The sequence below is a fragment of the Culex quinquefasciatus genome, chromosome 3 (genome assembly GCF_015732765.1).
Source record: "Culex quinquefasciatus strain JHB chromosome 3, VPISU_Cqui_1.0_pri_paternal, whole genome shotgun sequence".
Taxonomy (NCBI): domain Eukaryota; kingdom Metazoa; phylum Arthropoda; class Insecta; order Diptera; family Culicidae; genus Culex; species Culex quinquefasciatus.
Genome location: NC_051863.1, coordinates 48580541 through 48595967, shown reverse-complemented (window position 1 = coordinate 48595967; position 15427 = coordinate 48580541). Strand labels below are relative to the sequence as shown.

Genomic DNA, 15427 nt, shown 5'->3' with positions numbered 1-15427 from the left:
GTTGTGCTAAGTGTGCACAACTACTTGGGGGGTTTTTGAATTGGATATTTGAGTTAGGCTAAGTGTGATATTGGTGAATGAATGATGTTGTTACGTAGTTTTTTTTATTGGACGACCCCGGCAGTTATGATAAGTGTGCACAACGACTTAAAAATGTTTCAATTGCGGTGTATTACGGTGTAACGAATGTCACGGTGTAAAGAATGCTACGATGCAACGAATGTTGCGGTATAACAATGTTACGGTGTAACCATACTACGGTGTAACCATACTGCGGTGTAACGAAGGTTACGGTGTAACCATACTACGGTGTAACGAATGTTACGGTGTAACAAATGTTACGGTGTAACGAATGTTACGGTGTAACGATTGTTACGGTGTAACCATACTACGGTGTAACAAATGTTACGGTGTAACGAATGTTACGGTGTAAAGAATATTACGGTGTAACGAATGTTACGGTGTAACGTATGTTACGGTGTAACGAATGTTACGGTGTAACGTATGTTACGGTGTAACGAATGTTACGGTGTAACGTATGTTATGGTGTAACGAATGTTACGGTGTAACGAATGTCACGGTGTAACGAATGTCACGGTGTAACGAATGTTATGGTGTAATGAATGTTACGGTGTAACGAATTTTACGGTGAAATGTATGTTGCGGTGTAACGAATGTTACGATGTAACGAATGATACGGTGTAACGAATGATACGGTGTAACGAATGATACGGTATAACGAATGATACGGTGTAACGAATGATACGGTATAACGAATGATACGGTGTAACGAATGATACGGTGTAACGAATGTTATTGTGTAACCATACTACGGTGTAACGAATATTACGGTGTAATTATACTACGGTGTAACGAATGATACGGTGTAACGAATGATGCGGTGTAACGAATGTTACGGTGTAACGAATGTGATGGTGTAACGAATGTTACGGTGTAACGAATTTTACGGTGTAACGAATGATACAGTGTAACGAAGGATACGGTGTAACGAGTGATACGGTGTAACGAATGTTACGGTGTAATTAATGTTACGGTGTAACGAATGATGCGGTGTAACGAATGTTACGGTGTAACTATACTACGGTGTAACCATACTACGGTGTAACGAATGTTACGGTGTAACCATACTACGGTGTAACGAATGTTACGGTGTAACCATACTGCGGTGTAACGAATGTTACGGTGTAACCATACTACGGTGTAACGAATGTTACGGTGTAACCATACTACGGTGCAACGAATGTTACGGTGTAACCATACTGCGGTGTAACGAATGTTACGGTGTAACCATACTACGGTGTAACGAATTTTACGGTGTAACGAATGTTAAGGTGTAACGAATGTTACGGTGTAACGAATGTTGCGGTGTAATGAATGTTGCGGTTTAACGAATGTTGCGGTGTAACGAATTTTACGGTGAAACGTATGTTCGGTGTAACTAATGTCACGGTGTAACGAATGGTTCATGGTTCACTGAACCAGGATTGAACCACAAAGGGAGGTTTAAGCTGAATCAATAGGTGAACCTACCCTAACCGGTTCATTTGGGAACTCTTGTTGTGCACACTCAGCACAATTGCAGGGATCGTCCAATCCAAAAAAACTACGTAACATAATATCCACTAGCCAATCTCAAACTTAGCCTTACTCAAATATCCAATTTAAACCATTTTTAAGTAGTTGTGCACACTTAGCACAACTGCAGGGGTCGTCCAAACCAAAAAATTACGTAACAACATCATTCACTTAGTTGTGCACACTTAGCACAACTGTAGGGGTCGTCCATGTTCAAAGACTAAGCATTGATTTTTTTGGAGCACTTTTGTTCTATTCGATACAAACCAAGAATCCATTGCAAGAGACACACTTGTTCTAACTGCAATCTACCATAACAGTTCTAGGGGTTGTGTCCTGGATATCTCGCATTTCTAAAAAGGTCGTATGACATGATGGAAATAAAATAAACTAGCTCAAAGTTTTTACAAAATCTTTTTCTTCTGTTTGTAAGCGTAGATCTATTCGGTTTTCGTTATACTTGGTCTTATTGAAGCTATTTCATGGATTATCATACTTATATTTATGAAACCTCACATTTCACTATGTTTTTCTTCATAAAATTCAAGTTTTAACGGTAGTTGCTCTCAAAAACTGCAATTTTCACACTAAATTTAATGATAAACAAGTATATTAAAAAAGTATTGTTGAGAAAAATGTTCCTTAACTAGCAACAATTCAAAGTTACTACGCAAAAAACATTTAAACAACAAATAACTACTATTTTTACAATAAAATGACTCTGCGCACTTTTGTACCAAGTGCCACGTTGGAAGTATACACGACTCTGCCATCGAAGAAGCATTTTAGCTCAACTGCAAAATTCGCCCTGTGCACGTTTGTGCTAACTCATACAAATCACTGTTCAAGACACACTTGTGCTAATTGCAAGCGTGATTTTTTTCGTAATTTCTCTGCCAAATTTTTTTTTGCATTTCAAAAGTTTTCATATTTTACCATGTCTTTAAGTTATGTCAGGAGCATACTTTAAAATTATTAGGACAATTGTTTGTCGAATAGTTTCCCAGAAACAGTAATTCAAAGTTAAAAAATCGATTTTCTCGTAACCACCAAAATGTCAGTTAGTATAAGAGAGCACACAAGCATCGATTTACTTCCCGTCCGACGGAAGGCGTGATCAGACAAATCTCGTCTTTAAAAATGCCACCGGGACCGTCTGGGATCGAACCCAGGCCGACTGGGTGAGAAGCAATCACGCTTACCCCTACACCACACAGCAAAAAATCCGATGGTAAAATCGCATGCAAAAGCATGCACATCACCTTCGTCAAAATAAACACTTAATATTACACACTGCATGTACAATTTTTCTACTCACAAAGTTGCAACCGACGGGATTCAAACCCAGCACCAACAGTAAGGGCTGGCGCCTTAGCCCGCTCGGCCATCAGACCGATGAAGAATTGAAAGGATAAACGCATATATGAGCTTGACATTTCGGTCAAGTAGGTTTCCCATACTGATGGGCTACATATTTCAGTGTGTAATATTACATAGAATTTCATAAAATAATGCAACATTTATTTTACACCCAGGCCTTTTACACGCAGCTGGATTACTACTTTATTTGCTGTGGCACGGTTTCCCGGCTGTTATAGAGGATATTGTGGGTAAATGTTAGTGGGTGGGAAGCCATCATTACAGTTACGTTGCTATCAAAAAAAATTGCAAGATATCAATGAATTTATAAAAAAAAAACTTGTTTTTAATGGAGAGAGCGATAGAGAATGGACAAGGCAATGGTGTTGAACGAACAATTCATTCGATTTTATTTTTTAAGATATATCATGTAGAAAATTATGCTTAACGAAGCAATAAAAAAAATAAAATTTGATTAGCTTAAAAAATGGTATTAAAGAAAAGTTTTTCTGTGTTTAGGGAATAAACTGTTGTTAATTTAATAATTTTCCATATTTCACATAAAAAAAATAACCCAATATTTTTTAAGCTGTTTTGGAATTTCTAATTTTGAATCCCGAGGCATAACAGTTTTGAAAAATGTCCTTTTAACAAATTTTGATAAAAAATGATTTCTAGTGCTGTTCATGTTTATAAGTAAACTAATTTTAATACAAAATAAAGTACAAAATGCCAAATGCTGAAAAGTAACTTACGAAATCATTAATTCCACTTGATATATTTGAATAAATTTTCATATATTTGTTAAATTTTTAAAATAAATACAGATACTTTATATTTTTTTTTTTAATTTTTGAGCAGAACTCAATTAATTTTCAATTATAAATTACTTAGAAAATCGATAGAAATTAATTCTTCCTTTGAGAGAGCATACTCTTATTACAGTTCCCTTGAACTACGCTGATGCCAGAATCAAGTTAATCTCCACCAATCCAGGCTAACGTCACCGTTGATTAGTCGGTTCGATTAAGTTTATCACTTGAAGCAGGAGCTGTTTAAACTCATTGCTTCAGTGATTGCTACCGATCTGACTGTCTATAAAATGTTTCCGAGAATTATTCGTTTATTTTTAATAATAATTTTCGTAGTATTTGATGTAAAGTTTGGAGATGCTGCTGTGACAGGTAGATATTGCTTACTTTGAAATTTTCAAATAAAAAAAGAAGTATGTTTCGTTTTTTTTTCAGTTCAGAATTCCAAAATGTACATCGAAAAAGTCGCCAAGCGAGTTGTCGAAATTTTGGAAACTCGATTCATAACTGGCCCGGATTTGCCTATCGATGACTACACGGCTTCGATCAAGTAAGACCAATCTTATTACACAAATTCAACGATGCCTTAACGCAAAATCCATCAGCATTTCTTCGGAGGGAATCCGGCTGGATGGAAACGTTTCCTTCCACTCGGCCTTCGTTGCCCGGATCGGGGCCATCGAGTTGAACATGCAAGGTTTCCGAGAGATTCGGCTGGACACCCACGTGGCCATCGAAGCTTCCCTGCTGTGGAGGAACATTGGAGTGGCGTTGGATTTCTACGCAGACGTCGAGGGTTATCAGGGCACGGGAACGCTGCTGGTAACCTACGGGCAGTTTAACCTTCCGCTCAACACGCGGCGGGACTTTGCCACGGGAGAGGTGACCGGCAGTTTGTACTTTATGTCCATCAACAACCAGAACGATATTGTCGTGGTTGGGCATCCGAACAACGGCTACGTGCAAATGATTGCGAGAGGGGTAAGAACAATGAATTATTAAGTAGAAAAAAAATTTATGATTTGTTCTTTTATTTCTAGATAACTACAAATTATGCATTCCGAGATCACATGCTGGAACCATTTCGGAGGTGGAATTTCCAGAATCTCTTGAATGTTGCACTGGCGGAGATTCCGTATCCAGAGGTTTGTTACAATTGTTAACTCCATTTTAAGTTGAAATGTGTAACAACAAAATAAATTGATAAATTTAACACATTCTAAGCCTGTTTGCTTTTCATCACTTTAGGATTTGTTTCTGGCTTGCACATCAACACATCACTTATTTTCATATTGCTCAAAACGCAGAATCTTTATATTAAAGCACAAGAACAATTATCATGAAATTTTCCGGCAAAGAAGTAAAAAAAAATCAGAAATTTAAAAATAAAAAAAAACAAAATTGTAAATAGATTTCAGACTCGATAATCCGAGAACCTCGATCATCCGATGTTTCGATTATCCGAAGTTCGATTATCCAAACTTCGGTAAATCAAATCATGAGCAAAAAATTTTTTCACGTTTCTTTTAATTTTCTTGCTTTTAATATCAAATTTGAGGTCTGCGACCCTCTTTTAATCAAATTTAAATATTTGATTTAAATTGAAAAATGCATTTTTTTTTTCAATATGTTATCATCGCCATATTGGCCGCCATCATTGATTTAGAAATTCTAAATCATTTTAGATTAGTTTATGGGTCGACCATCCAAAATAAGATAACAACATAAAATCTCTGGTTCGAGTAACCAAAGATTCGATTATCTGAAGTGATCCGAAGATATTTTTATTTAGATATTTAGAAATTTAAGAAGTTGTGAGTTTTCAAAAAGCCGTAAGAGGCACCGTGACCTTCGACACTAATTTTCGTTTTTCTGCAAAATGAAACAAAATTCCATTTATTTTTAGTTTGGGGCACATGAAGGACATGTAGATGAACAATCTCAAGCATTGTTGAGTTTGGTTTTTCGTAAGTATGTCGAATACCGATGCAAAAAGGACTTTGTTTATCGATGGCTCTTACGGCCTTTTGAAAAGTAATCCGAGAATTAAAGAGTTCAAGGATTTTAGAATTAAAAGAATTGAAAATTATTTTTATCTAGGGGAACAGCATTTAATTCCAGCGTGCCTCTAATATTGCCATATCAGAACTTTGACATTCAATTACAGCTCATCAAAAGCGTTTTCAACTGAAATCGAGTGATAAATAGCTCAATAAGAAGTGAGCAAACAAGTTTCCATCAAAAGTTTTGCAAATCTAGTTGTTTAAGTAGTGAAAATGAGCAAATTGGACGGAATTAGGAGCGAGTGCTTAACCTGCCAAACATACGAGAATTTCCCCTATATAGGGGAACTATACCCTTTCTCAGCCTATTTCTATTATCGGCCTATCAGCACTTTGATCATGAATTACAGCTTACATAAAGTGTTTTTGACTGTTCCAAAGTAATAAATAGCTCCAATTAGAGTGAGCAAGCAACTTTCCATTGATGAAACAAAATTTTGATTTAATAGTGGAAACGCGCAAAAGTGATGGGAATTGGTCGAACGGCTTAGAGTGATTAAAATGGGTATATTTCCCCTATATAAAAAAAATCGACGGTTTTGTTCGAACGCGAATCAGTGCTCTTTGTTGCGTTGGGTTCGTATAAGCCCAAGGAAGGTTCTTACACCAAAAACTGCCAACTATGGCTACTCTGGAACCAATTGGGAAAAATCTGCAGATTGTATCGGAAAAGTTACGTAAAATCAAATTTTGATAACAAGAGGCTGAATAAGCAAACTAGTTTAAAACGTCAAGAAAAGTAGAAAAAAGACAAGACGAAGTTTGTCGGGTTTAGCTTGTTTCATTTAAAATTCTATTGTTTAGAGTTTTGTTTACAGATTTTTATATCACTTTTTTCAGCTATTATATTTTTGTATTTGCGGTCGTTTTAGCATTTTGATGTTTAAATATTTAAATATTTTATTTTTTACCGAAAAACAGCTGAGATAATTTCCTATATTTTTCTCTCTAGAACTTGGAAAATTGGGCAAATAGTTTCTGAGGTACAGCCTAACAAATAATTCGAGTTGATAAAAATGACTTACTCGAAGTGTTACCTAATTAGTATGCCATTTTCAACTAACGATGTCTCTATTGATTCGATTTTCAATGTTAATTGCTGAAACTTTTGCGAAATATGCTGATTTTCTCAGTAAAAATAGTTTACGTGCCTCTCCCTTCGCAAGAAATTCAAGATTTCGTCGCCGCCGTGCTAACTTGTCGCACGTGCATTTTGGGCCAAATTTAGTTAAGAATGCCATTTTGTGCAACTAACAATGCCTCTTCTTTTGACCTTCACAGATCCCCAAAATTTGATTTCAATCCTAGATATTCAAGAAAAACCGAAAAAACTCCGTGCATTGTTGTCACTCTACATATAAAAGAAGTTTCAATCATGTGCTATCTTGTCACTCCCTGAAAATTGTTGTAAGTGCGACAACTGGCCAAAGGGATTTCAGGTCAGAACGCGTTTGACGCACGTACAAGTTAGCCTACCGTAAACATTTGTAACTATAACTCGGGACTCCAGCAACCAACTTCAACCAAACTTCGGGACAATGCACAGAATGGTCATCCAAACAAAACGTGTTTGTTATTGTTTACATTGCGGGCTCTAGTTTTTGTTTAGTCAATGTCAAATATTAAAACGCGTTTTTCTCGGAACGTCGAAACGGCGGGTGCGACAAGATAGCACGACAGCGTCGATTTGTCACAGATACCGTAAAACCTTTCCCATACGCGTGCTCCCTTCTGTCAGAGTCGCCACTGGAATGAACCATCATGAAAAAGCAGACACCAACTGTTGTCAAACGAGCGGGCTCACTTTTTAGTTTGACACCCTTTTTACACTGAGTTCACACACACTACCAAACGTTTGTTTTGATAGTATGCGTGAGCGCCGTGTAAAAAGTGACAGTTCGTGACAATTCGACGCTGTCGTGCTTGTCGTACGTCGCTTTTTGTCACTTTTTCGTTTGACACTTTTTTAGCTTGTACCCCGTTGGTTGGTCAAAGTCAAACTAAAAAGTGACGAACTGTCACATTTTACACGGCGCTCACGCACACTATCAAAACAAACGTTTGGCAGTGTGTGTGAACTCCGTGTAAAAGGGGTGTCAAACTAAAACGTGACCCCGTTCGTTTGACAACAGTTGGTGTCAAACCATCGGGGTTTGAGTGTACCTTGAATAATAAAAAAACGAGAGCACGTAATGTAAGCAATAACAAACACGTTTTGTTTGGTTGATCATTATGTGCATCTTCCTGAAGATTGGTTAAATTTGGTTGCTGAAATCCAGAGTTTTAATTACAAATGTTTAAATACGGTAGTCGAACTGAAATCCCTTTGGCCATTTGTCGCACTAACGTCAATTTTCAGGCTGTGTCAAGATAGCACGACAAGATTGCAACTTCTTTCATATGAAAAGTGATAAAAATGCACAGAGTGTTTTCGGTTTTTATGGATTATCTCAGGTTTGAAATCAAATTTTGGGGATCTGTGAAGGTCAAAAGGTGAAGCATTGTGAGCTGCACAAAATGGCGTTCTTAACTCAATTTGGCCCAAAATGCACGTACGACAAGTTAACATGATATCGACGAATTGCTTTGAACTGAAAAATAATAGAATTAAAATTGAGTTGTGAATAAACTTTATTTTTTTTTATGGGTTTGTCGAACCATTTAATTGTACAAAAAAGTTTGACTGTGTTTGAAATGCGTAAAAAAAGTAATTTCCACATCAAAGTTGTCCTTCCCTACTAACGGTACACGACGAAAACAAACCTTCTGTCAAAATTCAAAACATTCGCCCGTTCCGCGGTTGTGTTCATTGTTTGAGCGCGCGCGCTCTCGTTCCAGTTTAAATCCCACCACAGAATGGACCCTCCGGCACCGTCCAGCTCCCGGGGCCGTGGCGGCTCCACCGCCCGCGGCAAATCCAGCTGGCGCAGTCGCGTATTCTGGCGTGGCCCATCCCGTGGAGCGGCCTCTTCGCGGGAGAAACCCGTCGGGTATGTGGTGGCCGATGGGGCCGAAAGTCAGAAACTGCAGCCGATCGATTCGATTATGGTGGAGAGGGAAACGTGTGAGTATCCTGGTTGGAAGCTGTATTTGCCGGAGGAGGGGTATCGCGCTGGGTCGGCGATTGTGGGGAAGGTGCAGGCGATGGAGGCGTTTTTGGGGAGGGGGGAGTATGATTGGGGCGAGGTTCGGTACCACTGCTCGTTTCACTTTGAGTTGGGGGAGGTGGAGAAGGACGGGGGTTTGGGACGGGATTGGCCGTCGTTCGGGGAGGAGCTGACGAATAGTCCGGAGAGAACGTTGGCGATTGTGGGGTTGGCCATGCACCAGACGGTGACGAAGCGGACCGTTAAGGAGGAGGGAGGTGTGGGGATGCGCGAGGACAATCCGTTGCGGCCGATACGGGCGCGAGTTCTTGGGTACGGTCCGGAGGTTCATTTGCGCTACCTGAACATTAACAACTGGCAGAAGTTGATTGCTGTGCGAGGGACAATTACGCGAGCGGAAGGTTCGATCATAATTTCGACTTGGCTGACGTTCCGATGTTCGCTGTGCCACGGGCTGCAGGTGATTAGGCAGCCGACTGGTGCGTACACGGTTCCGACGTCCTGCCGGAAGGGCTGCAAGGCGCGGAGTAACTTTGCGGCGGAACGTTGGTCGCCGTACACGAGGAACGAACCGTTTCAGAAGGTCCGGCTGCAGGAGTCGAATATGGGCGCTCGGTCGGAGCAGGGACAGGTTCCACGGAGTATCGAGGTTGAGTTCGGTCACGAGTTGGTAGACGCGGTTTGTCCGGGGGATGACGTGACCGTGACCGGTGTCGTGATGTGCCGCTCGCAGGAAGAGAACTCGGCAAGGGCGAACAGCTCGGCCACCATGTACAAGACCTACCTGAAGGCAGTGGCCGTCCGGAGCAACAAGAACGCCAAACCGGGTTGGCATCGGGGCGAGGAATTCACGGAGTTGGACTTGGAGGCCGTCAATGCGATTCGAGCGGAACCAAGCGTGTTTCGGTTGATGGTCCAATCGCTCTGCCCGATGATCCACGGCCACGAAATGATCAAAGCCGGACTTCTTCTGGGAATATTCGGCGGATCTGCCATCGCTGGAGGTCGTCGCTCCGAGATTCACGTCCTCGTCGTGGGCGATCCCGGCATCGGCAAGAGTCAAATCCTGCAAGCCTGTGCCCGAGTTTCTCCCCGTGGAATCTTTGTCTGTGGCAACAGCACCACCAACGCAGGTCTGACGGTGAACGTCCGCTCGGAAAAGGGCACCGGAGCAACCCTGGAAGCCGGCGCGCTCGTCCTCGCCGACCAGGGCGTCTGCTGCATCGACGAGTTTGACAAAATGTCCGCCAACAACCAGGTCCTCCTGGAAGCCATGGAACAGCAAGTCATCAGCGTCACCAAGGCCGGCGTCATGTGCACCATGCCCGCCCGAACCTCCATCCTGGCCGCGGCCAACCCGGCCGGAGGCAGCTACGACAGGTCGAAAACCGTGTCGGAAAACATCCGAATGAAACCGGCCCTCCTCTCCCGGTTCGATCTCGTCTTCACCCAGCTGGACCAAAACGACGTTCAGCTTGACTGGATGTACACCAAACACATGGACCTCCGTGGAAACCTCGGCGCTCAGGGCGGCGCAGCCCTGCAAGCACTCCTCACCAACGGCCACCACTCGTCCCAATCGCAATCTTCCCAAGCGCCGCCGTTGCACCAGAGCTTGAAGTTGCGCCCTGGCGAGAAAATGGACACCCTGCCAGAGGAACTGATGCAAAAGTACATCGGTACGTCTCAAACCCTTTCGAATCTCAATCCAAACTTCAATATCTCTTATTCCAGCCTTCACCCGCAAAAACTTCAACCCGCGCCTCAGCCGCGATGCCGCCCAAGAACTGCGCTCGTTCTACGGGGAAATCCGCCGCGCCCAGCAGGGCATGCACTGCTTCCCGGTGACGACGCGCCAAATCGAGGCGCTCATCCGGCTGACACAGGCCCGCGCCCGGATGGACCTCGCTGCGGAAGCGACCGTGGCGCACGCCCTGGACGTGATTGCCATTCTGCGCTTCAGCATGGTGGACGTGTTCAGCAACGACGCCGGTGATCTGCAGCCGCTGCGTATGATGAACGGAACGGGCACCAGCCAGACGAGCCAGGTTAAGCGGCTGGTGCGGGCGCTCCAGACGCAGGTGCAGGCGACGAAGAAGTTTCTGTTTTCGGTGGCAGAGCTGCAGGCGATTGCGGGCGGAGGGGGACCGGATTTTAACGCGCTGCTGGATACGATGAATATTCAGGGGTTCCTGCTGAAGACGGGGCAGGGGTTGTACAGGTTTACTGCTGATTGAGGCGTGTTCCTGTATTTTTTAATGAGTTAGCGTTATTAGCTGTTGTTACGTTTGATCCTTAATCTACCTGTTCTAAACGAAGACTGATTTGTTTCGAAAAGAAATACCGAGTATTAAATATTTTATATAAAATAAAAACACAGTTTCATTTATCTATTTTTTCCGCCATATCTCAAGATAATCGTTAGAGGGATCCGCAATTTATATTTTTTTAAACCTCATTCTTCCCCCTAACATTTACATTATATTTACTTAGGGGAAAGTGGGGCAAGTGTAACAAGCTAAGGAAATGCTCGTTATAACCCATTAAAAACGTTAAAAAATCTGTCGGATTTTTTAGAATCATCTTATTCCAGGTCTTGACTGAGACTTTGATAGAACAAGTTTTAAAAAAAAATCTGTTTTTTAATGTAAAAAATTGATTTTAATATTTTAGATTTTTCGTACGTTCTACTCAACTAGTGGGGCAAGACGAACAACCCGTTGGGGCAAGAGGAACAATGCATGAAAAAACATGCTAATTTACTAACAATTGAACTATTATCACTTAGATACATCAGATTAGGATGTATTTGAAACGTTTCTTTCATTTTTAGATTAAAAAATAAAATTTTACTTAAAATTTGACCGTTTTTACGAAAAAAAAAAAATACTTAGATGATAAATAGTAAATTTTCATGATATTATTATATCGCGTATGGACGTCTGCCTGTGTGGATCAATCGGACCGCGCACTGGACTCACAATCCAGAGGTCGTCGGTTCGAATCCCGAGGCGGACGCAAAGAATTCTAAGTGTAAATATAGGTATTCGGTGCCCTCTCCCCGTGTCATACCTTCACACTTAGGAGACCCGGGAGGCGGAGTCTTGTCGCAAAAAGAACGATACACGCCTGTGGATTCGTTGACGAAACCGCAAGGTTTAAGAGGGCCACATTATAAGGTGTTACGTCGATTCCGTTTCCGTATGGACAATTTTTTAAACAATTGATTATCAGTTTTTAAGAACTTTTATGTATTTTTTTTCACATTAAAATTTGTTGTTGCAGCAATTCGTAATTTTTTTCCATACTAAAAATCCATATGGTACACTTGCCCCACCTAAACAAGATTTTTTAAGAGCTCTCTCTCTCTCTTAAGAGTCTCTTAAGAGGGACACTACTGATCTTGGAAAAATAGCATTTTGATAAAATGAGCCTTAAAACGAACCCTAAGCCTTATTTTGTACTTTCCAAATATTATAAGGAAACAAAGGTTTTGAAAAAAAACTTCATTAAATCTTATGCCCCGTGGCGTTTACGTCGTTTTGGCGGTTATGTGGTAGTAGAATCAGCTAATTGCAATTGAATGACGTTATGCCAGAATGAAAGGAAAAGTAGGTATTTAGTTTAACAACGAAATTGCAAAAAATATATTTTGAACATTAAAGGGTGTTTTTGATGTGTTGGGTTGAAAAGCAACTAATGTGTTCAAAATTCATATGGATTACACTTTCTTAGAAATATAAAAGTAGAATGATAAATCTTAAAACTTAAATTATTAATAATTGGATTTAGATTTTGCTTCGTGTTTATTTTATTCGTGTTTAAATCGTGCTTTATATTAAGGCTTAGTGATTTTCCGCGCTAAAAAATTGCAAATTTCACGGAAATTTCAAGGAACGTTAAAAATATTAAAATAACTATTAAAATCTTTTGTTAAACTTACAGAAACTATTTTTTTTTGTTTTATTAGGCCGTTGCAAACGCCCCCCCCTTCAAAATTGGTCTGAAAAATCAGGGGGCAAAAAAAATAGTTTTCCAAAAAACTTCAAAATTTCCATGAAAATAGAAGTCTAATCAACTGAAAACAATCTAAAAAGCATTTTTCTGCATTGATATTCATATTTAGCGTGTTTGGGCTGGTTTAAAAATGTTTTGAATTTTTATGAAATTCCAATGTACAGCACCGCAAAAAAATTATTTTTCGCAAAAAATAAAATTTTCGTCAATATTTTGATATTTTGGAAACTAGTGATGACAAAACAACTGGACAGGTGTATAATGCATTTTAAAACACTTTTTTCATTAAAATGTTGAAACCATAGCTCGTAATTTCAATTTTTATACTTTTTTATTTTTTTGCCCCCCCAATCGACTTTGGTCAGAGTCGAGGGACATAAACTTCAAAAAATATTTGCAACGGCCTTATATATTATTTTTCAATAAACTAAAAAAAAAAAATCTGCACTTAACGTGCCACGAAAAAGAAACTTTTAACTAATTTCAAATAAATATAAATAAAACTAAAAAATATTTTTTTAAACCATAATGTAGGGTATGCGTATTGTCATTTATTGAGCTGCTTTTTTTAATGTTCGACTTATATAGCTAAACAGTTTTCGCTGATTGAATTGAATTTCATATTAAAGCCAAATTTAATAAAAATATCTAACAATTAAAATAACTTTTATAAATATTTTTAAAGTTTTCATCTCACTTTTCAAAAATAGAATAAAAAATCAATAGGAAAATATAATCTTATCTGTTACGAATTTTTCAAAATTCAAACATTGAATTTTTCAAAATTCAAATATTGTGAAAATTAAACAGGACTCAGAAAAAATCTGAAAGGTTACTAAAATGATAAAAAAGAACTATTTATTTAATCTTTAAATATCATGCTTAAATCATTTGATTTCTTTTAAAATTATATCTTTCAAATTTAAAATTAAATAATAGTTAAATTGTTATTACGGCGAATGAAAATATTGCTAAATTCTGTTAGTTTCCTACGAAAAATTAATAAACTATTATTTAGAGTATCAAGAAAATAGCAATCTATTTTCTCAATATTTTTCATTGCTCTGATGGAATTCAATTTTTCAATTAATTTTGGCAAAGGCGACTATTTTCTTTGAATGTTGCTTTGACATGAATGTTCGCTTTTAATTGATTTCTCAAAATAAATCAATTGCAGTCTTAAAAAAATATCACAATATACTTGTTCAGTCAATTTAACAAGTTTTGGTTGAAAAAGAACACATTTATTAAAAATAAACTTTGAGATTTTTTTTCTTTGGCTGATTTTTGTAACATCATTTAAGTATTAAAACAAAATTTAAAAAAAGACATGAAACTTTTTTATGAATTCTAAAATTTTTTGATAATTTATGAAAGCAGCATAATTGGCGTTAACTCAAAGCATTTTGTGATATTTTTTTTAATGGCTAGAAATTTAAATTTTTTCGTCTTGCTCTTGGTTCTTTAGATTTGAAAATAATTTAAAAACGTTTAAAATCTTTAAAACTAACAAAAACAAAATAAAATCATCAAAAAATTATAAAATCGAAAAAAAAATCGACAGGAATCAAACATAAAAATAAATCTTAAACTAATCAAAAAAGATGAAAAAAAAATCTAAAACAAAACATAATTTAACACAAAAAAGTCAAAAATCAAAACGACAAAATAGATTGAATCGAAAAGATTTATAATACAGCGATTCCACGTCAAACAGAATGTATCCAAATCAAAAGTGCTCCAATTCGGCTCAAAATTACCATGGGAATTCCTTGGCCAAAACAATAAGATCCGTATTTTTTGTTTGGCGATTAGTGTCCCGGTCGGAAATGGCGGACGCATTTCTGGCGTTCGTCTGGGGGCTTGCGCCAGCCATCTGGCAGAAATTCTCCCAGATTTGCCCCAGATTTCTGCCATGATTTCTGGCGAATATGACACAAACCGGTCGTGCACGGTTCAACCGATTGAACCGGTTGATTTTGCTGCCAGACAGCTGGCTGAAATTTTGCCCGATTTTCGCCAGATTCGTCTGGCGTTACGCAAAACTTGGCTAGAATAAGAGTGCCAAGTGTGTCTGAACTGTACGACAAACGTCCGCCTGCGCCAGACACTCAAATTTACCAGATTATTTTCCGAGTGGGGTGCTCCTTTCCGAAATAGGGTGGTCCAAAAAATTGCGTTTTCCGTCAAATTTAGCAAAAATCACATTTAAATTTTTTTTTTTGATTTATTATAGAGATTTTACACCATTGTGCATTCGTCTCTTCAAGGTGGATAGTAGAAGAGGAAAGTTTACAAAGTTTTTGATCACTTGTCTGGCTATATTTCAATAATTGATACCATGCCTTTTTTCTAACGATTTCTGTCTTAGTTTCAAATATTTACGGGCAAATTTGGATCTTAAATTATCAAGTTCTTTACTTTTTTCTTCGTCTTCTTCCTTCGAGGATTTAACCGTTAACTCATAATACTT

The 15427-nt window shown here is 38.9% G+C and overlaps 2 protein-coding genes across 2 annotated transcripts; both read left to right on the top strand.

The window, feature by feature from the left end:
• Positions 1–4116: 4116 nt before the first annotated feature.
• LOC6036923 lies at positions 4117–4946 on the top strand. The gene is made up of 4 exons (XM_038264926.1): positions 4117–4139; positions 4203–4317; positions 4373–4748; positions 4808–4946. The coding sequence occupies exons 2-4, from the start codon at positions 4217–4219 to the stop codon at positions 4928–4930; spliced, it is 600 nt and encodes a 199-aa protein (XP_038120854.1). The 5' UTR covers positions 4117–4139; positions 4203–4216; the 3' UTR covers positions 4931–4946.
• A 3703-nt stretch (positions 4947–8649) lies between these two features.
• Positions 8650–11279, top strand: LOC6036924 (DNA helicase MCM8). Its single transcript, XM_001846849.2, has 2 exons — positions 8650–10616; positions 10672–11279. The coding sequence occupies exons 1-2, from the start codon at positions 8687–8689 to the stop codon at positions 11172–11174; spliced, it is 2433 nt and encodes an 810-aa protein (XP_001846901.2). The 5' UTR covers positions 8650–8686; the 3' UTR covers positions 11175–11279.
• Positions 11280–15427: the final 4148 nt, after the last annotated feature.

What these genes read in the sequence shown, in the direction of transcription:
- LOC6036924 (XM_001846849.2), top strand. Translation starts at nt 8,687, where the DNA reads ATGGACCCTCCGGCACCGTCCAGCTCCCGGGGCCGTGGCGGCTCCACC. An exon ending in ACTGATGCAAAAGTACATCG is followed by an intron (nt 10,617 to 10,671) that starts GTACGTCTCAAA and finishes CTCTTATTCCAG; the next exon opens with CCTTCACCCGCAAAAACTTC.
- LOC6036923 (XM_038264926.1), top strand. Translation starts at nt 4,217, where the DNA reads ATGTACATCGAAAAAGTCGCCAAGCGAGTTGTCGAAATTTTGGAAACT. An exon ending in GACTACACGGCTTCGATCAA is followed by an intron (nt 4,318 to 4,372) that starts GTAAGACCAATC and finishes AAAATCCATCAG; the next exon opens with CATTTCTTCGGAGGGAATCC. An exon ending in TGCAAATGATTGCGAGAGGG is followed by an intron (nt 4,749 to 4,807) that starts GTAAGAACAATG and finishes TTTTATTTCTAG; the next exon opens with ATAACTACAAATTATGCATT.